The 21,503-nt window shown below is 38.0% G+C and overlaps 1 protein-coding gene across 3 annotated transcripts in view; it reads right to left on the bottom strand.

Moving 5' to 3' along the window:
- Window positions 1–21,503, bottom strand: part of DGKI (diacylglycerol kinase iota) — a gene marked incomplete at both ends in the record, with an annotated part of 483,096 nt that overhangs the window by 93,714 nt on the left and 367,879 nt on the right. For all 3 annotated transcript variants that reach the window (XM_080700835.1, XM_080700834.1, XM_080700836.1), the window contains 2 exons: window positions 419–463; window positions 2,765–2,844. In XM_080700835.1, coding sequence (XP_080556961.1) covers window positions 419–463; window positions 2,765–2,844 — 125 coding nt within the window. The remainder of the gene's footprint in view (window positions 1–418; window positions 464–2,764; window positions 2,845–21,503) is intronic.

Here is a 21,503-nt window from a genome sequence, read left to right on the forward strand (position 1 = left end):
GTGAAATTGATAGAAGAGTGCAAAGCAAAACGGCCAGCAGGAAAATGGAACATGAACCATGACCAAATGGCACATGAAATCCACCCTCGATCTGGACTTTTTGCTTATTTGACTCAATGGCCCCCGCCCTGCTAAGCTGCTCTGAGATGAGTTTTCTGGTGTTCACCCCTGGCAGCATTTCATTTTATAATCTTTCCCAAATGACCTGGGAGAACATCTGCACTCCAAATTTGTATTATAAGAGGTCTCAAATCAGGAAAAGGCAAAAGAATCAGAATCAAGCCTTCAGCAGATTCTTTTTAGAGAAAACACTATCTCTGGAGAAGATGTGGACCCTAAATCAAAATGAGACATACACTGAAAGACGGGCTTCTTTTGGCTGGAAGGTAAGAAACAAGAAAAGTCAATTATGTGTTACCTGGTAATGAACTCTCTGGGAACCAGAAGAAACTGACTGCAAGTCCTAATGAGAAAATGAAAAAAAAAAAAATCCATACCTTAAAATTAGTTTGAACAAGCTGCTCCATGACTCTATTAAGTGAACTCCCAATTGAATGTTTCTATGCTCATCTGGAAGGCATCTAACCCATCCAAATTCATCAAGGTTAAACAAAGAAAGTAATGCCAGAAATAATAAAAACATACCAAGGCAGACTGAGAGAAAACAGGTCGTTTTTCTACTGAAACTTATAAATCCTAGGATTTGGAGGTAAGTGGTAGACTGTAATTTCAAAGAAAAGGACAACAGCTAAAGGTAGGCAATTTTGTTATAATAAAAGGAGGTCATATTTCATTTTCATTTGAACTTTTGGGCTTGTTAAGTCCTCTCAAGTCCCTTTAAGCACTTAGAATTTCTTCCTCTTACAACAAATGCATCCCGCCTTGGTAATCGTGTTTATATTGATACCGCTGCTTGGCAAGCATGGGTTTTTTTAAACCTCAAACAGAAAATCACTGACCGGCTCCACATTATCACAGAGTGCAAATTGGCAGGGTTGAAATGAACTGAGGATTTTATGGCAGATTCTGAAAGCCTGCCTCCCTTTCTAAAGTTTGATAACTAAGTTGTCACTATCCTCATCTCTCCCGGGCTTCCTTGCTAATGAGTGTAGTGATTCTATTTACAGATGTCAGCAGTGCTGGGTACCTTAGTCCTCACACCTGCTTCCCACAGGGCTTCATCATCTCCCCTTCTGTGCCCATGTTAGTTTTAAAACTTTTCCTCTTTATTTTTGAGCTCTTTCTTTTTTTCTTTTTTTTGGGGGGGATGGAATTCTACTTTTAGTTAAATATTGATGTGATAAGCACATTAATAAGTTTAAATCATTTTACAACAAAGTCAATTTTCTAGTCATGCACTGCTGTGAAGTTATATTAATAAAGTTACTTGAATGTGAAATATTTTTAAAAGAGGAAAAGGTTTGGTACTAATTATGATTCACCTTCTTTCTGTAAGTTTGTTGAGTGACATTCTACAATAAAATGCAAATATTCTTTTGAAAAATGAGATACTCTCAGTTCTTAGAAGACATAGTTGAACTTGAATAACATAATAAGAAGTTCCCAAATTTGAATTTGTTTAAGTAGTCACCTTTGGTCAAAATAATTAAATGAAGCTATAAGCATAAAATTTGTTGACTCTTCACACTCATAATACTATTCAAAAGTTGACCTCTTTTTTTGAAAAAGTTGACTTTTTTTGAAAGTTGCATTCAAAATTCCTTAACAAGAAAAACAAGGAAAAATAATCTTTTATAGCATTTAGTATCTTTTTATATCATAAAATTAATAATTTTTATTCCTCCCATATGAATTTATTTCTGCCAAGAGAAATATAACCTAATATTCACAGTTAAGTGACTCCAACTTGAGAAATTTTAAACCATGTACATTTACTTGTTATGATATGTACTTATGTGTAACTTTTTTTCTGGGACAGAAATGTTCATCAAAGGGTATCCAACAGAATCACTCAACGGTTTTAAAACTACAAATGTCTCAGTCTCACCTGAGGGAAGTGACACTAATGAGTATCTTTCATTAAGAAACAATGGAAAAGAAATGACAATTTCTGCTTTTTCAATTTATGGATGGAGACAGTTCATTCTTCCCCTCAAATTTTTGCAAAAGCAACCAACAACCATTATAAGAAGAGTTTGGGCTGTTGGTTTTGCCTGTGCATTCCAACTCCATGGCAATACCACAAACACCATCCCTTCCGTTTTGCTTATGGGAAGACCACACAGAGGAAGAAAAAAAATAGTAAAGAAACTATTCCTTTGTGCCTTGACAAATCTCCATGAAATATGGAAGATTTTTCTTTGCTGTAGAAGTGCTATTAAAAAAAATTATGGTGTCTTTGACTGAAACCTGAGCAGCTAGACACAAAACATTAAGTAACCCCCAAATCTCTGTCTTCTTTTATTATTTATGAGTGCCTTCTGAAATTCTGCATAGCCAAAAAAAAAAAAAAAAAAAAAAAAAAACAAGGATGGAGTCTGACAAGAAGACAGAAGTTTCCATCTTTAGTTGTGGAATACACTAGAATAACAACACTGTGTACTTGACCTAATCAATCCTTTCCCATTTCAACCACCAGAGGAAAGACAGACCACTGGGGCAGGAGGGAGACATACAGTGTACAATTAAAGGACAAGGCCACTGCTTTTCCATTTCCCCCCTAAGTGTACCATTTCATAGGCACATGTATACGGCTGGCCATTGTTTATGAAAATGGGAAACTGAGGAGAATAAATAAACTCACCTCCTGTAGGCGGTCTATGTACATACGGCAGGTCTCCAAATCACAGTCTCCACGCACAACTAGAATGCCCAGAGGAATGGCTGAAAGTGAAGGAAAAAGAAAAATCTAACATAACATATTTTACTTTTCTAGATTGATATAAACATGTTTCTCATGGTTAAAAAGAAAAAACACCGCATTTTCTTTGGGTATTTTTGGATATTTCCATACAAGGAAATGAGCACCCTGGCCCTGTGTCTAGTTTTATGAGTTCAGGTTCTTGTCATACATTTTCCTTGCATGATCATGTTGTCCCCTGCCACCTGGCCTTTGCCTCATCTGATCTCAGTGGTCCTGATATGAAGCTCAATATCATAGTGACAAGAGGTTGGCAGGACCAGGAGGCTGCTAGCAGCCAGCTGGTAATAGATGCCTGCATTTGCAATCGACAGCATCAGGAGACAGCCCCAGAGAGAAATTAAACATTCATGATTCTGGTCACTCACCTTTCCCTTCTGGATGCATGGGCTTAATCTTCTTGTTGGGTTGTAAAAGTTTCTTATTTATGAGCCTTAAGCTCTTCAAGGTAGTGTTGCTACCTGGTGGCCAACACCAAACTAAGGATATAAATTCTTTTTTGAAGAAGTAGAGCAAGAGCTTCTAGAAAGTACTAGATTGAAACTCAGTGGATCTTAAAGATACTCAAGGTAACTGTGATAATAGCAGGATTTCCAGAAATAAGAAGCAGCTAAGTTACACACATTTAGATACTCTGCTTTGGCCATGGGGTACGGCTCAGTGACAGAGTGCTTGCCTAGCATGTTCAAGGTCCTGGGTTCAATCCCCAGGTCCAATCCCCAGGTTCAATCCCCAGGACTGCAAAAACAAAATAGAAATAAAGTAAATAAATAAAAAAACAAAGCCATCTCCAAGAAAGGTATTAAAAAATACCCTGAGTAGTGGCAAATGTCATACAGCGGCTTTAGTGAATAGAACTTCCTACTTAAGATATATAATCATAAGATGCATGAAATACTGAAAATGGTCTCTTTCCCTCAACTTCAAAACATGTTTCTTACTTTCAAAGTACAGTTATACTGTTAAATCTATGATATAAAAATTCAAAATACTGAATTAACCAACTATATGCTAACCAGCAGATGATATGACAATGGTAAATTTTATTTCAAATCTATCATGAATTAAATTTGTTTTTAATGCCACATCATCAATAGATGTATCTGAAAATGCAAGGTACTAGGCTTTTAAATTGAAATATACATAAAATAATATATATTTTGAATGCACGAAAATATCTTGAACTTTCAAAGTAGTAAGGAAGGCATATATATAAATGAATAATAATAATTGCATAACATAACTTATATTAAATGCATGAGCTTTGTAATACAAACACCAGAGAAAAGAGGGACTAATTCTTGCTGGGAGTAGATTTCAGGCTCACTGAAGGAGTCAGAGCCCTATTTGAATTTTCAGCTAGAAGAGCAATGATAATCTTAAAAAAAAAATGGCCTTTCTTAAATTACCTCCTAGACTGGTTTCCACTAAGGAAATTAAATCAATACCACTACCTTACTCCTTTTGGTCCCTGAAGTCCTGCATACATAAATATTAAAAGCATCCATCACTTAGGTGCACTATGGACGCCTGTGAATGAGTATGTATTCTCCCACATCAAGGATGAAAAGCCTGTTTTCCTCTAATTCTCCAATGTCTGGTAGAAAAATGTCAGATATTCAATCAGTACTTATAAAAAGAAGAAGAAATATAGGCTTAGGGCCTGTCCAAATATGAATGAAAAAGCCTGTCTTTAAGGTACAAGTTAATCTCTCTGGGCAGGAGTATGGCTTCTAGAAGTAGAGGAAGCAGTAGTGGGGAATGTGTGTTGGCTGGAGCTTCTTTTGCCTGCTCATCAAGAAACTAAGAACGACAGTGAGCAGCAGGCAGGGAACCAGGGAAGTGCTGTGTATCTGTGGAAACGATCATCTGGAAGAATGTATGTAGAGGATGACACTGATGTTGAGTGAATGATGAGAAGTCGTCTCTCACATAGATGACAACGGAGTTAACACGACAGCTGGGGAGGCCGGGGAAGAAAGAGATGTCTCTACTCCTACCGTCCTTCCACTAGCATCTTGCTTTTGTTGAGGGTTATAACCAAAACATTATAAGATATTATTAATCACAGGGAATAACAAAGCAATCATGGGGTGGGTCAGGAAATAATACCAAGGTAGTCACAGATAAATCCGGGGAAGGAAAGGGTAAACGAGGAAACTGTCAGGGTCTTTGCTTATCAGTCAAGGTCCCTGGTTATCCTTCCCATTTGGCCCTTGGAAACATGTCTGCATGCAAACAATTTCTACTTGGGTGGGCAGTTTATGCCCCTCTCAAGCCCAATAGAGGTGACCGCAAAGTAGATGACTAACAATGCTCCCAACAAATGTATTTTCCTTTTTGTTGAAGATAAACAGAAGCATCAAAAATGTTGGAGCAGGGCAATCGTGCATCTTGGAAGGAAATAAAGGGAAATTCAATAAAATCTCTTAAATGTACTAATTAAAGAAATCATCTTCATCTATACTACTAAATAAATCGTAACAATCTCCTGCCTTAAGCAGGATAAGTGGAATAGGACTTCTATTGCTTGAAGAATAGAAAGAAAAATGTAGAATTGGGGCCTTGATGATAAATAAAAGGTTGCAAAAGAGGGATTATAGCTATAATTAACATGACAGTCCACACTGAAATCTCTCTTAATAAAACTTTTTATTTCTAGTATGCAAATGGAAAAGAATGGATTTTAATCAACATTAATCTGTTTTTTTTTAAGTTAAGGGATATATCTTATAAAACCCATTAATAATTCTGTCAATACCTCTGATTTCCTTGTTATTAGTATGTAAAGTTAGGCTGGCCCCAATATAAATTCAAAGTACCTAGTTGCAGACATTTTAAATGGCAATTAGAGAAAGGATATTCAAGATCTGCAATCAAGAAGAAATAGCCAGAAAAAAAATTTCAAAGATGTGTCATTCATTTCTACACTGTGTATAAATTAACAACTTTTCCTATTCCCCAAGTAGTTGAGTAAAATTAATTGCTTTCAACTAAACAATGCTTAGCTCTTAATTGGGGGAAAAGAAAAAAGATAAAGGCAACCTCGGCTACAATGCCACAACATGATTACCATCGAGTGTCATGTGCTTTTTGGTTGAGAAAGCAGCAATATTCAGTGGGGAGGATTTATATTCCTTTCCCCTGAATGCAAACCCAGCCCTACTTTGGTCTTGGGACTTGCTCAATTTAGCTCTCTGTGCTTGCAAGTTGACTCAATTTCTCTGACTATAGTGTTTAGAATGGCATCTTACAGGATTTTGTGAAGATTAAGCACAGTTCTGTACTTAAAAAAAATACCAAAACATGGATGTCTGTTTTCCCCCATTCCATAACTATCTTTTGAGCATCTTTTGTTATAAAAGGAAAACACCCAAGCATTTATCTTAACCTCATAATTTACCATAATACCACAAGGGTCATCTAGCAGCAATTCTATAAATTATGTTCCTACTTAACCTAAAAGTAATTTCCACTATTTCTGCAATGGGGAAATTATGATAGCACAAATATGTCAGAATCTGATACTTCCATTTGGAGCTTTACATGGTAAAGAGAAAGGAGAATCTTGTGGAAAGTTACCACCTTCCTTTTTCATTATTGATAACTGGCTTCACTGAAGTTTCCCCTGTTTTAATTAAGAATAGTGAGAGTGCTTAGGACCAGAGCATTCCTGTCACTACCCTGGGTCTCAGCAATTCATCTTATTTTGGTATTGAACCTTCCAATAAACTTCACTCAATACTCAGCCTACATAATGGAACTTTCATTGCAGGAATCGAATAGAATGTACAAGTTCTAATGAAGGAAAGCAAAACTAAACAAGAACAAAACAACCAATCTGGTTTCTAGAGTCAGGTGGCAGATTTAACACACACACACACACACACACACACACACACACACACACACACACACTTCTCTTTTTACCAGAAATGGTACTATAATATAAAAAAATGGATTTTAAAATAAAGGTATAAGCCAACAAGGGTGAACAGAAAAATAAAAACCAAAGAAGCAGATGAAAAGTGACCCAAAGTCAACAGGAGCCAATCCTAAACTAAGAGTGGGGATAGATGAGAACCAGACCAACACAATTCATACAGTGAAGCCCTAAGCAGGCTTGCACACTGGCAGCACCTGTTAGGATCTGGAGATAAGGATGGCAGCTGAAAGAGGAGCACTAGATGCCCATTGCCCACTCTTGGCAGGTGCTATTACCTTATCAAAAACAGAAAGTAACTTATGACCTGCATTGATTCCCAGATTCCTTCCCTCCCTAAGCTTCCTAAAAGCCAGCAGCCAGAAATCTTCCTTTATGGATAAAGACTGGGGGATTCTCCTCTGGGAAATCTGACAAACCCATGGGGAAATACGCTATTGAGGGGTAGGACCCTCTCCAACATTTGTAAGACTCCTGGCAAGAACATAAACCTTAATTGCATGTATCCACATATTTGTATGTTTAATGTAAAGGCCCCCAAATAGGTTCTATCTCTTACTTTGCAAATATTCATTCATGGATACCTGAACAAGGTATCAAAATTCATAATTCTTGTACCCATGTAATGTTGTGAAAGAACATAATGCTTACAGCCCAGAGAGAGATTCTCCTTCTCATTCTATTCTCTGGTCCCATCTAAAGCACTAAGGCCCCTGTGTGTTGGCATGTGGATGATCGAGACCACCCTTCAAGCTTTCTCCCAAGACCATGCTGACATTCGTCCCTAAAGGGCTTTGTTGCATTCACACTGTGCATGGTCCCTAGGAGACCAGACCAAACAAGAGGTCAATCTATGTAGGTCCTAAAATCAGGCGCAGGGGTTCTGGAATAAGAATCATGAGAACCCAAAGCATAGTCTGAAAGAGAGTAGACAGGCCCTAGGTGAGTTCTGTCTCTTAGCTTTGCAGACACATGGTCCCAGGAACAGGGCAATAGCAGGGCCTCCAAAGCTGGGCAGCTCTTTGATGGTGTGAAGAGAGCACTGATTAGGAGTTCCCAAGAACACCTCAATTATTCATCCCCAGCCCCCCACACACTGTGGCTTGAAGTCAGTAAGTGTTACCCATGAGCTCAGAACCTCCAGTGAGCTCTTAATAAATTTTGACAATGGGCAGAAAGACAAAATGTTATTGGAAAAGGGAGAAATTCCTCTAACACAGGAGTTAGTCATCCGAAAAAAACTGAAATAAAATGTAACTTGCAGAGAAGGGAAAGTTTTAAATATAAAATCTTTAATATCCTTGGTTTAGAGAAGTTGGTCTATCCATGAAGTAGAAATGTGATTAAGTTAAAAGAAGATAGTATGGAGGAGGGAAAGCAGGAGAATTATTCAGAGAAAAGCAAAAAGGGCAATATCCTTCAAGAAAAATTTGATAGAATATAGATCTCATTAGAAATGTTACAAGATAAAGTTGAGGGCATTACAAGAGAAGAGGAAAAATAAAAACAGATTGAAAATAGTAGAGAAATGTAGAAGCCCAAGAGGCTGAACATGGAAATAATAGTAATTTCAAAAAAATAGATAAGAATAATTTACAGAAAAGAAAATAGAAAAAAAAAGATTTTAAGCCAGGAGTGGTAGCACACACCTGTAATTCCAGTAATTAGAAGGCTGAGACAGGAGGATTGCAGGTTTGAGGCTAGCCTCAGCTTCTTAGTGAGGCTCTTTGGAACTTAAGTGAGACTCTATTTAAAAAAACAAGAATAAAAAAATAGGTTTGAGGGTGTCGTTCAGAGGTAAAAGGGCCCCGAGTTCCATTCACAGTACCACAGGGGGGGAAAAAAAAAGATTTTAGTTTTCAAATTGGAATGACCCAGTAAGAGCCCAGAACAATCTGAAGACACTTTATCTTAAAATTTAAGAATGTTGGAGGTGTTTACTGTTTCCTGACACAGTGAGTTTTGTCTTCTGTAAAATTCAATTTAAATGCTTTTATTCATTCTTTTTTGGAAAAGGGGTCTCATTAAGTTGTGGAAGGCCTCATTAAGTAGCTGAGGCTGGCCACGAACCTACAATCCTCCTGGCTCGGTCTCCCAAGTACTGAGATCACAGGCATGTACTACCACGCACGGCTTCGTTACCTTTTTAATGGAGACCATCCCTTCCCTGGGTTTGAAATGTATTATCATCATTATTATTATTACTTTACTTATTTGACTTTAGAGTAGTCGAATGGGGTTAAGAAAGAGAGAGGGGGGGAGAGAAAGGACCGAGGAAGGAAACAGATAAAATAATATTATAGCAAAATGTGAAGGCATCACGACCAACCTCAGTAACTGCAGTGGGAAGGGAGGAGCAAGGAGCAGAGGTGGCTGTGGAGGGGACCACAGGAAGAGCTATGTACATGTATTTTTAACGCACTGAACCTCACCACGATGTATAATTGTGATATATTAATAAAATGTTTTTAAAGAGGTGGAGAGAGTTTATAACCTAGGAGAAAATCTTTGCAGATCTGACAAAGGCCTGGTATTGGAATATATAAAGAAACTCAAAACTCAGCAGTCAAATATACCAAGTAATCTAATTAGAAACTTGAGAAAAAGACATGAACAGACATTTCACTGAAAAAGATGCACAGATGGTAAATAAGCATGGAAAAAGCTGTTCAAGTTTTTATCCACCAAGGAAATGCACACCAAAAGCACAATGAAATATCACTGTAAAGGCACGAGAATGGCAACAATTAAAAATTGCAACTACACCAAAGGCTGGCAGGGATGCAAAGAAATGCATCGTTCATATGGGAGTGGTGTGAAGGTAACAGGGTGCAGACAACATGGAAAGCAGCTTGGCGATTTCTCATAATACTAGACATACACTTACTGCACCATGCAACAACTGCACTCTTGGGCATTAACTTCAGAAAATATAATAATTATGTTCACATTAAAGACCCTATACATAGCAGCTTTATTGATAATTACCCCAAAGAGGAAAAATCCCAGACATCCTAAAATGGCAACATGGTTAAAGTGTGGCACAGACATACCAAAGTATGTTACTCAACATTAAAAAAGAACAAAGCGCGTGTGTGTGTGTGTGTGTGTGTGTGTGTGTGTGTGTGTGTTATAGGGATTGAATCCAGGAATATTCTTTCTACCACTATTTTATTCTACCTTCAGCCTCCAGCATTATTTTATTTTTTATTTTGAAACAAAGTCTCACTAAATTTCTGAGACTGTCCTCAAACTTGTGATCCTCCTATCTCAGCCTCCCAAGTACTGAGATTACAGGTATGTGTCACCATTCCCATCTAAAAATGAGCTATTGATGAACACACTTTCCTATGTGAGCTATAACAAACTATCTTAAATGAAAAGAGAACACCTTAATCCCAAATGGTTACATATGTATCCTCTGTTTATATAACATTTTTGAAAATAAAAACCATAGAATTGGAGATTAATGGTTGATGTGGGCTAAAAATAGTGTAGGGAAAAGTGGGAGAGAAGTTGGTAAAGTTATAAAAGGCATCTTCAAGTTATTGTGTGATAAAACGTGTGATATTATTATATATAACTAAAACATACATGCAAAAATAAAGGCAAAATGGATAAATTCTGAGCAGCACAGAGGGATTGTTTCAATGTCAACTTCCTGGTTACGATAATGTAGTATATCAGGGTAGATGTTTCCATAGGGAACACTTGAGAAAGGTCATGTGGGATATTTCTATATCATTTCTTATCAAATGCATGTTAAGTGTTAATCTTAATTATCTCAAAATATGTTAAAATTCATTTCCTCCGGGTAAAATCTAAAGCAATGGTCTATCAGAGCACAGAAAATGCTTAGTTTGTAAGTAAGTGTCTTTGATGGGTTTATATGATATCCCAATGAGCATTTTATAAATGGAGTGTTTGGTACCTCAACTAAGAGAAAATTATATATTTAGGAAATATATGTTTTATTTTAATTCAGGACATAAGTACTCAATTCTATCTCTATAGTTAAAGATAGACAAATAAATAGTGAAGGATTAAGAGAAAAAGAATTTTAGAGATAGGAAAAATCTAATCCCATTCTAATAAGGATCAGGAATTGGAATGGTTTTGAACTTCTCAAAGGCAAACACACAGTAGGTGTTATGGTATATATCTGAAATGCCTTTTCCCTGCTCTCCCCTCAAAGCTCACGTATTGCCAGCCCCAGTGTAACAAGGTTCAGAGGTGGGCATGATTGAAGGAGGTGGGCCACTAGGAATATGGCTTTGAGGACCACATGTTTCTGACTCTTTCCTGTCTGTCTCTCTGTCTCTGTCTCTATCAGGTCACAGGAACAAAGAGCTGACTGATGCAGTAGGGAAGCCAATAAAACAGTATCTACAAAATTCAAGATCTTTATGAATAACCTAAACAAACAAACCAAAAGGTCAAATAAAGGGTAAACCTTCAATCAAGAAACTACTGGATTATGTGACCCAACAAAGGCTAAATCTGCAGTAAGAATGAGGAATTCATGAGATATAAGAAATGGAAAATCTGAAGGATAAAGAAGAGCAAAGTCAGTCTCTAAATAGTGAAGCTAGGTGATCCCAAGAAGACTGATGTATTGGGCTGCCAAACATTGACCTAATGTGACTCCCAAGACAAAAATGTACAAAGCTGTCACCAAAACTCTCATGTTTATATAGCTACTTTCCAAACCAAAGACATAATGCCCAGAAGAGCCTGATAAGTATATTCTGAAAGTAAATATGTATCTATCAAGAGAATGGCAAATGGAGAAATTAATGTAGTGGTTATCATAGTAGAGGAGGGGCTGAAAGAAAAGTCACTTGGTCTGTTTCTTAATCTAGGTGGCAGGCATGTGTGCTTATTCTATTAGAAGTATTTGAGCCTATGCATTTTATGTATGTGATGTGATGTTTAATTATGTGCCAATTTGACTCAGCTAAGGGATTCCCAGATAAGTGGTAAAATATTATTTCTGGCTATGAGAGTGTTTCTGGAAGAGAACCAGATGAAGGGCAGATTTCTTCTCTTCTTGAGTGAGATCTCTGTCTTCTCTTCCTGTAAGACACCATAGCTATTGATTTTCAGGCCTGTGGAGTCCAGAATTTGCCTCACTAATGGCCCCCACCTTCACTCCCATTGCCAGGCCCACAGCTCCACACTGGGTTACACACCAGCCACTCTCCTGTACTCAGGTCCTTGGACTGATGTACACCACAGGCTTTCCTGGTTCTCTAGCTTGCAGATGACATGTTGTGGGACTTGGCCTCCATGGTCATGTGAGCCAACCCCTAACAGAGCGTCTCTTCTATCTGTAATCTATATCATAATGGTTCTGTTTCTCTAGTGAACCCTGATTAATATACATATATTTCAGCGCACTTGGAAAAGGCAGTCATCTGAAAACCAGAAAAAGAGCCCTTTAGATGATGCTAAAGCTTTGTCAAATGTAGGTACAGAAAAAGGAAAGAAATTGGAAAGTTAACTGGTGTTTTTCAGCCCTGAGAAAATTATACTACCAATTACTTATTTCCAGCCAAAACCTGAGTTCAACTCTGGCTCACTGCTAAGACTTCACCTTGACCTCCATTAACCCTCTTCCCCTATTTCTTTTGTTTAAATGTCTTATAATCCAGAATGTGATTAAATTAATGGGTTGAGAAATCCATTATATATTTCACATGTGCATGATCTGCACTTTATGTTTGAAATAAAATGCCAAAAGGTCACAGTGATTAATTTTGTCTTCTATACTTGAAGTTAGAACTACTTGAATTCATTATGCAAATTTATGCCATATAGTACATAAACTATCAGGAGTTGTCCTTAGCAAATTCAAATTCTAAAGCAACCAATCTGTAAGTATATTCTTTGATCTATAATAATATTTTATAGTAAACAAGCACTAAAAACATGTCAAAATATGATTTTTGTGGCAATACATACATATAATATGTATATATATACTATATATACTGTATATATATATACTATATATAGTGTGTGTGTATATATATATACTATATATAGTATATATATATATATATATATATATATATATATATATATATATGTATTACCACAAAAGCCAAACAAAGTCAAGGAATAGAAAAAACTTGGGCATCCTATACATGGTACTAAACCATTCAAAATGTTAAAGACAAAAGTTGTTTAAAGGCTATCATGGAAGGTGCCTAGGTCTTTATAAAAATTAGAAAAATATTTTCAAATAGCAAGAGGTATAATGCAAAATACACTCAAATGATTTCCCCAAGTGAATAATTATTTGACTGATGAGAGGCAAGAGAGTCTGTGCATAAACTCTGAGGAGAGCTATGCCGCCCAGGGATATCTAAATCAAACGTTGCTCTCAACACAGGGGTTTGCTGAACTGTGATGAGGCCAATGAAAACCCACAACACATGGGGATCTGAGGTGTATGTTCATAGGAACTTTGTGATTCCCCAGGTGCTGGGCTGAGCCAGGAGGACCGCACTCCTCAGACGCAGCTGCTGTGAGCCCAGGCCTGGGTGTTCAGAGAAGTGATGCTGAAAGAAGCCAAGTGGCTGACATTGTTCAGGTCTTTCAGGAGCAAATCATTCTCCACCTCTGGGAAAGACAGCTGGGTCAGAACAGACTTTCTCTATGCACATGCTCTGGGAGCATGACCTTATTTGTGCTATATTAAAGATATATACCACTGAGTTATATATATACTATAACTCAATATATTGCATGTGTAATATATCATAGGGAGTATTATATAGATCATAATGATCTAATATGATTTAAACCAAGTTAGGCACAGGTTTTGTAATAAATCTGGATGAGCAGAAAAATGATAACCATGACTATATGATATGAAGAAGGAGAAGAACAGGAGAATCAAAAATGGAGGGAGGAAGAGCAAAGGAGAGAGCAGAAAGGAGAGAGAGGGTGAAGAAGAAGAGGAGAAAAAATTACTTTAATGTAAAAAAGCCTGCCAAGTTTACTGGGTCATTTATTCTTTGTCACAATTCTGAGAAGTGCATGTCATTATTCCTACTTTTAAGTTGATAAAAACGAGTCTCAGAACGATTAGGTCACACACCTTGATGCTACAGTTACTAAAAGGTGCACCTGGGCCTCCATCCTCAGCTTCTTTGACTCAAGGGCCCCTGTTCTGAACCATTTCCACTTTCAATCAAACCCAGGCCACACAGACGGAGACAGCCTCTATTTATCAGCTTTTAACAGAGAACTCAGACAAATGAAGGTGGGGACAAGCGACAGGCTGGCCAAGGAGAGGATGGAGGCAAGCAGAGCATCTCGGGGAAGGACCATGAGCAGGCGGGCAGCGGGCCATGCTGACAGCCCCAAGGCAGCCACAGGCAGGACCACGGCAGGCAGAAGCTGGACGGGGTCACATGTATGTTCACAAAGACACCTGGCAGGAGCTGGGGCTCTTCCAGAGGCTTCCCATTCCCTTTGTTTCTTGTTGGGCCAGCTTTGGAGGGCCTTAGATCACAAATCTAGCTGATTAAAAATGTAGGCAGGCTTGCTACACAGTCTTTGCTGTAATTTACGAGTCACAGAATTGAAGCAAATATTGCTTATTTTTCACAGAAATGCAACTGTAAAATGATGAGCATTAGGGAGAGAGTAGGGAATGACAAGACGACATTAGACTTTAGTCAAAATCGTGATGGAAAATTGTAGGACTTGTTTTGCTATCGAAATCCTGAAATTAGAATTTCCAATACTGAGCTGAATCACTGATTGGCAGTTGACGTAAACAAAACATAAAACAAGTCCCATGCTCTCCCTTGAGGTGTGAAAAGTTCATTACACCAGAGGAACAGAATATTCAAAGATACATTAATAATTGGTAATTTCCAATCCGGCTAGCATTCAACATCGGCCATTTGGTAGTTTTCCTCTGATAGGTATTTTCATACCATTCCACTTTAATGTTTAATCGCCCTTGGTAAATAACTATATTTAGAAAAATCACAATCACAGATACTTTTGATCATTTTTGTTACTCAGTAAGCTTAGCTCAGCCTCGATTCTTTTGCAGTACAGTACGTAGAAGGATTTGGTGCCCACCTCTCTGCATTATGTGAAGATAAAGTCAATACCTGTAAAGCGCACACTGACAGCAAATCCATTCTATAGTCACCTTTTAAAGCCTTATTACATTTATCATTTTTCTTCCTAATTCTATTATCACCATGCCCTGGCCATTCATAAACCCTCAAAGCAATTTTGTCAGACCATATGTGAGAACTTTTATAGCAGATCATGTGTTGCAGCAAAGCCTAGAAGCAAGTAAATCAAGAATCCACCAAACCTAAAGGAACAGGGGCGGGGAGGGGTCACAGCTGGCTTCTTTGTGACTTAAGCAAAGGCACTCAGAGCCAGAGCTAGAAAGAGCTCCTTTGACACTAAGTCCACGGGAAACTGATAATGGGATTTATAAATAGGGAGAAAACTCACAGCAGTCAATTCATTTCCTTCAAGGTTCTGTGATACATTCAACAAGGTATCACAGTGGAAACAAAGGGTGGGGAGGGAGCTCAGCATGTTCAAGAAAGAAAAGATTTAATTATGTGACACTTTCACTACTACAGTTTTCAAAGAATTGCGGCTAAATGGAGCCATTTACTTATTCAAAGTACCAACAAAACTATCTCCGATGGGATCATTAAGAGAAAGTGTGAAACCTTGAAGAAAAGCCTCTCAGACGCTGCAAAGGTTTGCAAAGGTCGGATTTTTAGTTCTAAACATGCACATTAAAATACTAGGAGCGCAGAGGTTTGTATCCAGGCTTACCGAAAGAGGTTACTACTTTCTGAAGAGAATAATAAATACAATTATAGAGATAGAGTCACAAAATAGAAAAGGACATTAAATAATAATGTAAATCATCAAATAAAAATAATTTTTAAATCTATTTTGTGTTGGCCCTGCACAGATAACCAATTTTGAAAGTTTAAGTATTTCTTTAAGGGTCAATTTGAAACTTATTGCCAAACAACAGAGTTTAGATTCAGTATTTGTTATGTAGTTTAGTTTGAAATGAACCAAGGTTATCAGGGATAAAATTCCTGATGGCCAATAATTGACAGAATTAGCAATATTTTCACCCACTTCCCCCACCGTGGGCCACAGGTACGTGTCATCATTATCTGTACATTGCCCACCTCGAACCAGCAAGCAGCCATTAATAAGCAGATTAGCATACAAAAGCAAACATAACATCCTGGGAACTTTATGCTTTGCCACTCTGCGCCATGCCTGAGGTCTGTCAAAGCTTTCACGGCCCCGGGTTCTTGTGATCAAAACTCGTTCCGAAGTGTGGATTTCGTACCTTGAGCTAAATCAGGCCCTGTCCCTCATTAATTAAAAGTGCCATGCACAAGATAAAAGTAAACTGCAGTTTCCACTGCATCCTGTTAGGGGATAAGATTTCTGGGGTGTACTGTCTAGAAAGTAGTCGGTTCTCTACAAGTCCGGATTTCAAATTACACGAATTCTGCTTTTTATCACAAAACCATATTCTCTGAGATGGCAACTCAAGGAATGTGCAACTCACTGGGTGGGGATCCTCTTAAAGGTTTATGAAATTTATAATCTTGAATAGCAACTCATGGTTTTAATTTTCATTTAATTTGGTTAACACAATGTGTATATACAAGAGATTGGTCCAAAATACATTTCAGGTCTCTAAGCCATTCAGGTAATGGTTTCAGCAAACAGTGTTTAAGGGCTTTCTGGTACCAGGGACAACTCTAGTGCCAGCAGTTGGACATACAAGATTGAGTAGGACAAAGGATCCATCTTCCAGGTGTTCAAGGACCTAGGTGAGTATGGGGGGGGATGTCACAGAAACATCTTATGAATAGTATCTTTGTGACAGGAGTTCTAAGAGACAAGTACCAGGCTGACTCTGACAGCTTATGTACTGGTCAGATAATGGAGACCTCTACAAGCCTGAGAACTCAAAGGATGACAAGACCACCAAAAGCCACCATGAGACTAGTGGACTGAGGGCATCTTCACGTACCTCCTCCTGATCATCCCCTCATGGAAAACCCCTATAAAAGAAGAGCCCTAAATCCCCAAAGACATTTCTCCCTCATTAGAGGGTCCAAATTCCCCCTTGAATATTTATTTCCTACTTTCCTATATAAACATCTGTCTATATCTCTGACTGGCAAGTGATAAATTCTTTTTTGTCACACAAGCCAGGGACCCCACTGATCCTGCATTGAGGAATCAACCCTTGCCCCATGACATCTTGATAAGAAGAATGTGATATTTTCAGATAAAAAAAATCATCTTTCTCTATCTTTGGACTTTAAGAAATAAAGTCAGGAAAAGAAGAGAATGTTTTGTTTGTTTTGTTTTTGGTGGTACTGGGGGTGGAACCCAGGGGCTTTTCTACTTCCGGGCTGTACTCCCAGACCTATTTTACACTTTATTTGGAAACAGGGTCTCACTAAGTTGCTGAGAGCCTTACTCAGCTGAGGCTGGCTTTGAACCTATGAAATCCTCCTGTCTCAGCCTCCCAAGTGCTGGGATTACAAGTGTTTGCCACCAAGCCCAGGGAAGAGAATGTTTTGGAATTAGGAAGGGAGGCAGGTACACAGTAAAGTGGAGTGGGGATGAAACCAAAGGTTTGTGTATTTTGCTAAAAAGTGAAGACTCTAGTCTCAAAAGGATGGGGGAAGGCTAATGAGACCCAGAAGAAAAGAAGGTTTCAGATTTATCCTGACCATGACACTGCCTGAGTGGTCCCCTCAGCCAAATTTCCCAGGTTACTACTAACCAGAGGCCCCTGACCTCTTTGTTTCTTACACCATTGACTTGTGCAAACTTTCCATTGTAAATTCTTTTTCTGACCCTTTGAGATTTAAATCTTTGCCCAGCCTCCTGCCAGTTTTAGAGCTCTGCCATTAAAAATGGGCAAAAAATCTGAACCTCCAAGAACACTTTTGAAATAAAATGCAATTCTAACTTCCCAGGGAATGTTCCCTTTGAAATGTAAGCACTGTGAAAGATAACAGACCATCTATCAGTCTCTGCAGTAGAGTAGAAACCTAACTAATTCAAGGCATTAAGAGACAGCTAGCCAACGTAGATGGCCTAATCACATTCAAGTGTTTTTCTCCAACTCTCCACACTATTTTCCTACAGGCCCATACCAGTTCTTAAAAGTTTTCCACTCTGAAAAAGTTTCAGAACAATCACTATTAGCAGATGGAAGACAAATGGATAGAATGGGAAGAGAGTGGCCAGAGGAGTCTGGAAGCTACAGTCCGAGATGAGACAAACAGTGGTGAAGTTTGAAATAGAGGAAGAGCAGAAAGGGCAAGAATGAAGACATAGGACAGAGATGCTATGACCAAAGAATCAGCTCCTCCATGATCAAGTGGATGGGGAGACAGAAAGGGAGCAAGGGCGACTCACAGATGGTCTGTGTGGCCATGGAAGGTACACCCTTCTGACACACTTGCATAACACCCTGGTGGACTTGTGGTCCACTGAGCTAGAGAGAGTGCAAGAGAGCTCGGAAGGCAGCAGGGAGAAAAAGATTGTGAAAGTAAGATGAAATTAAGTGGGCATTGTAATGAAGGATGACAAGGACCACTTATAAATGTTTCAAAGACATTTTGGTGACACCTACAATATCAGAAAATGATTCCTGAATTAGAATGTGTTACAGATAGAATTTGGTAAATAATATATATATTCTTATGGCTAGAGAACAAAGAACAGAGGAGGAAGGAGGAAAGAAAAAATTGTACCTTTCCAGACATCTCCCCAAAGCTCAGGAGTTTCTAATTAAAATTTTATTTTATGTATACTTTTTTGGTGCTTTGTAATCTTACATTATAAAAGTTCAGACTGATAGGAACATATATGTGCACAGCATTTTTCTCTCTTTCAAAATTGTCAGCATACAGCACATGATAAACAGGGAAGCAGAAGTGAGGAAGGAAAAAGAAGATGTTGCAGCCTCGTCTTCAGGACTAAGATGAAAGATGTCAGCTAGAAAGCTCAATCTAAGTATGGTCCCTGTTTAAGAGAGCATCTGCTTTATTTCCCTGCTTCAGGTGACTGCATTTTATACATTACTACTGGTAACCTAGGAGAAAAGCATGGGCAGAAGGCCCACAGGCCTCTTTTCTAATACATAGCAAGGAAACAAAGGTCCAAGTCAAATGGTATTATGGAATATCATCTTCTTCCTGATTAAAATGAAAGTTTTTACTGACATTATGTAAAAGCCTACTTTTGAAGGAGGAAATTCCATTTCAATGAAGAGTCCTAATGTCACAAGCAATGAAATTCTAGTACAACAGAATGACTTGTTCTTTGGGGTTCAGATTCAATATTAAATGTGATAGAATGTATGAGGTTCTTGAATGTATTTGACAATGGGTATTGGAAAAAAATGTAATTTTTTCCAAGTATACCCACCAGGAAATTAATATTTGCAAAAATCTTAAATACAGGGTATAACCATGCCTGAGACTTTACCACAAGCCCTCAAACATTTGGGTGGGAGATAATCAATACTTTACTATGACATCGGAATCCTGTCCACATAGCCAAATAAATGCAGCCAAATAAATGCAAAAAATAAATTTGAAATATGAAGTTCCCCCACAGGACGACTCATAACCATATCCAAAACTTAAATATTTATGTGAAAAGATGATTATGGACACACTGTTCCAAAAATCTGTTTTGTGACTTCATCACTCTGTTCCTCTGTATGATGATGGTCAAGGTCACCACCAAGTAAATGTGGAGGACATATCCAGCCCTGCAGCCCTGAATTTCTAAGCTGATTGGATTCATGTGGAGAATTAATGACAGAAAGGTTTCTTAAAAATCATCCGAAGGGGCCCAATTCTCTTTCTGAAAGCAAACAGAGTAAGCAAATTGTACACGGGGGGCTTCTATGTACAGATGTGAACTAGAGCAGTCTCAAGCACACTAGTCTCTGCAACTGACAAGCTGGGGAATGTCTCTCATTCTCTCTCTCTCTCTCTCTCTCTCTCTCTCTCTCTCTCTCTCTCTCTCTCTCTCCTCCCTCCCTCCCTCCCTCTCTCTCTCTCTTTGCCTCCCAGGTGCCATGAGCTAAGCTGCTCTTCTCTCCTGCGCCATGCTTTCCACCACAATGTTTGTACCTTAGAGTCAGCCAACCATGGATAAACTTCTAACCCTGAACCCTAAATAAACTTTCCCTTCTTTAAGGTGCTCTTTGCAAAGCTGAAGAACAAACTGTGAGATTGAGCACTTTTCAGTATCCTCATCACTTGAAACAATACTAGGAATATAGTTAACATTCAGCAAAAATATGTTAAATTTATGCCTATGTGATTCATTTGGGATTGAAGGGAGATCCCAAACTAGAATTTTTTTCCAATAAACCAAAGAATGGTGAAGCCAGTTTAAATGTTAAAAGACATTTTAAATGATATTGTGAATAGTCAATATATAAATTTTTTCTTAGGCTAATAAATACAAACACACTTTACATAAGAATACAAGAAGCACTACTTGGAGGAAACAGAGAGCCTACTGGTTAAATAGGGATACAGAGTGCCGAACACTTCTATAGTTCCCTGTGCCTCAGTTGCTTTATATGTGAACTGGGGATAACAATAATACCTGTTGTACAGGGTACAGAAATGAGGGAGAGTTAAATTATATGATAGGTATATTAAAGATCTTTTCTAGCTCACAGAAATAGTACAATCTGTGTTTGCTACTATTATTTTTAGTATTGTTATATTTTAAAATAGAGTGTTAAGCATAAGATTAGGACAAAAGACAGGGAAGGGCAGTAAAAGCAAGTACGTACACACTTAACACTCTCAATTTGTGAAAACAGGAATATACACTTAGGAAAGGAAGGGCGATACCCTAGAGAAGACAAAGTGGTATCATTAACTCCCCAGACAGATTTCAAACTGAAATGCCTCCCTCCCTCAAGTGGGGGCTGACTCTCTACCCAACAGCCCTGTTGTCAACTTGTTAAATAAGGGGAGAGGGATTCAATTTCAGATCAAGCAATTGATAGAAAAATCATTTATGCTTTAGCAACTTCTTGAAACAAAATACATTTACACAATTTTCTAATGCTCATGTTCATGATGAATGATAGTGAAGCTTTGAAAACCTTACCAAGGAAACATGTCAGAAGAAAACCTGTGAATTCTATGTAAGTTCTACAGGCCTAAACACTCATGATAATATAATTCGTTCTTAAGCAATATTTAGTTTTACCACTGCACTTAGCAGATAAGAAAACTGAAGTCTCAAGAAGACAAATATATCCCCAAGGTCACACAGCTAATGGGAGGTCAGACTGGATTTTCTCATTCTTGCATGCATATATTTTATTCCCCACTTTCATTATTTAAATGGAGTCTCCACAGCCCTACCACAGTCCTCATCGCATAAGAAAAAAAGCTCCAACAAGTTGGGACCTATTCTGTTCTATTTTGTTCTATTTTTCTCAACCACTGTTTGCTCACAATTAGAAATTTCATATGCATTATTTGAATAAATTATATTTTACTGTTATATGTAGTTTGATCTCTCAGTGCCTAGATCTAGCACATATGGCATATAAGTGATGCAAGCACTCAGTTGTCCAAA

This window comes from Muscardinus avellanarius (assembly GCF_963383645.1).
Source record: "Muscardinus avellanarius genome assembly, chromosome: 9".
Classification (NCBI taxonomy): domain Eukaryota; kingdom Metazoa; phylum Chordata; class Mammalia; order Rodentia; family Gliridae; genus Muscardinus; species Muscardinus avellanarius.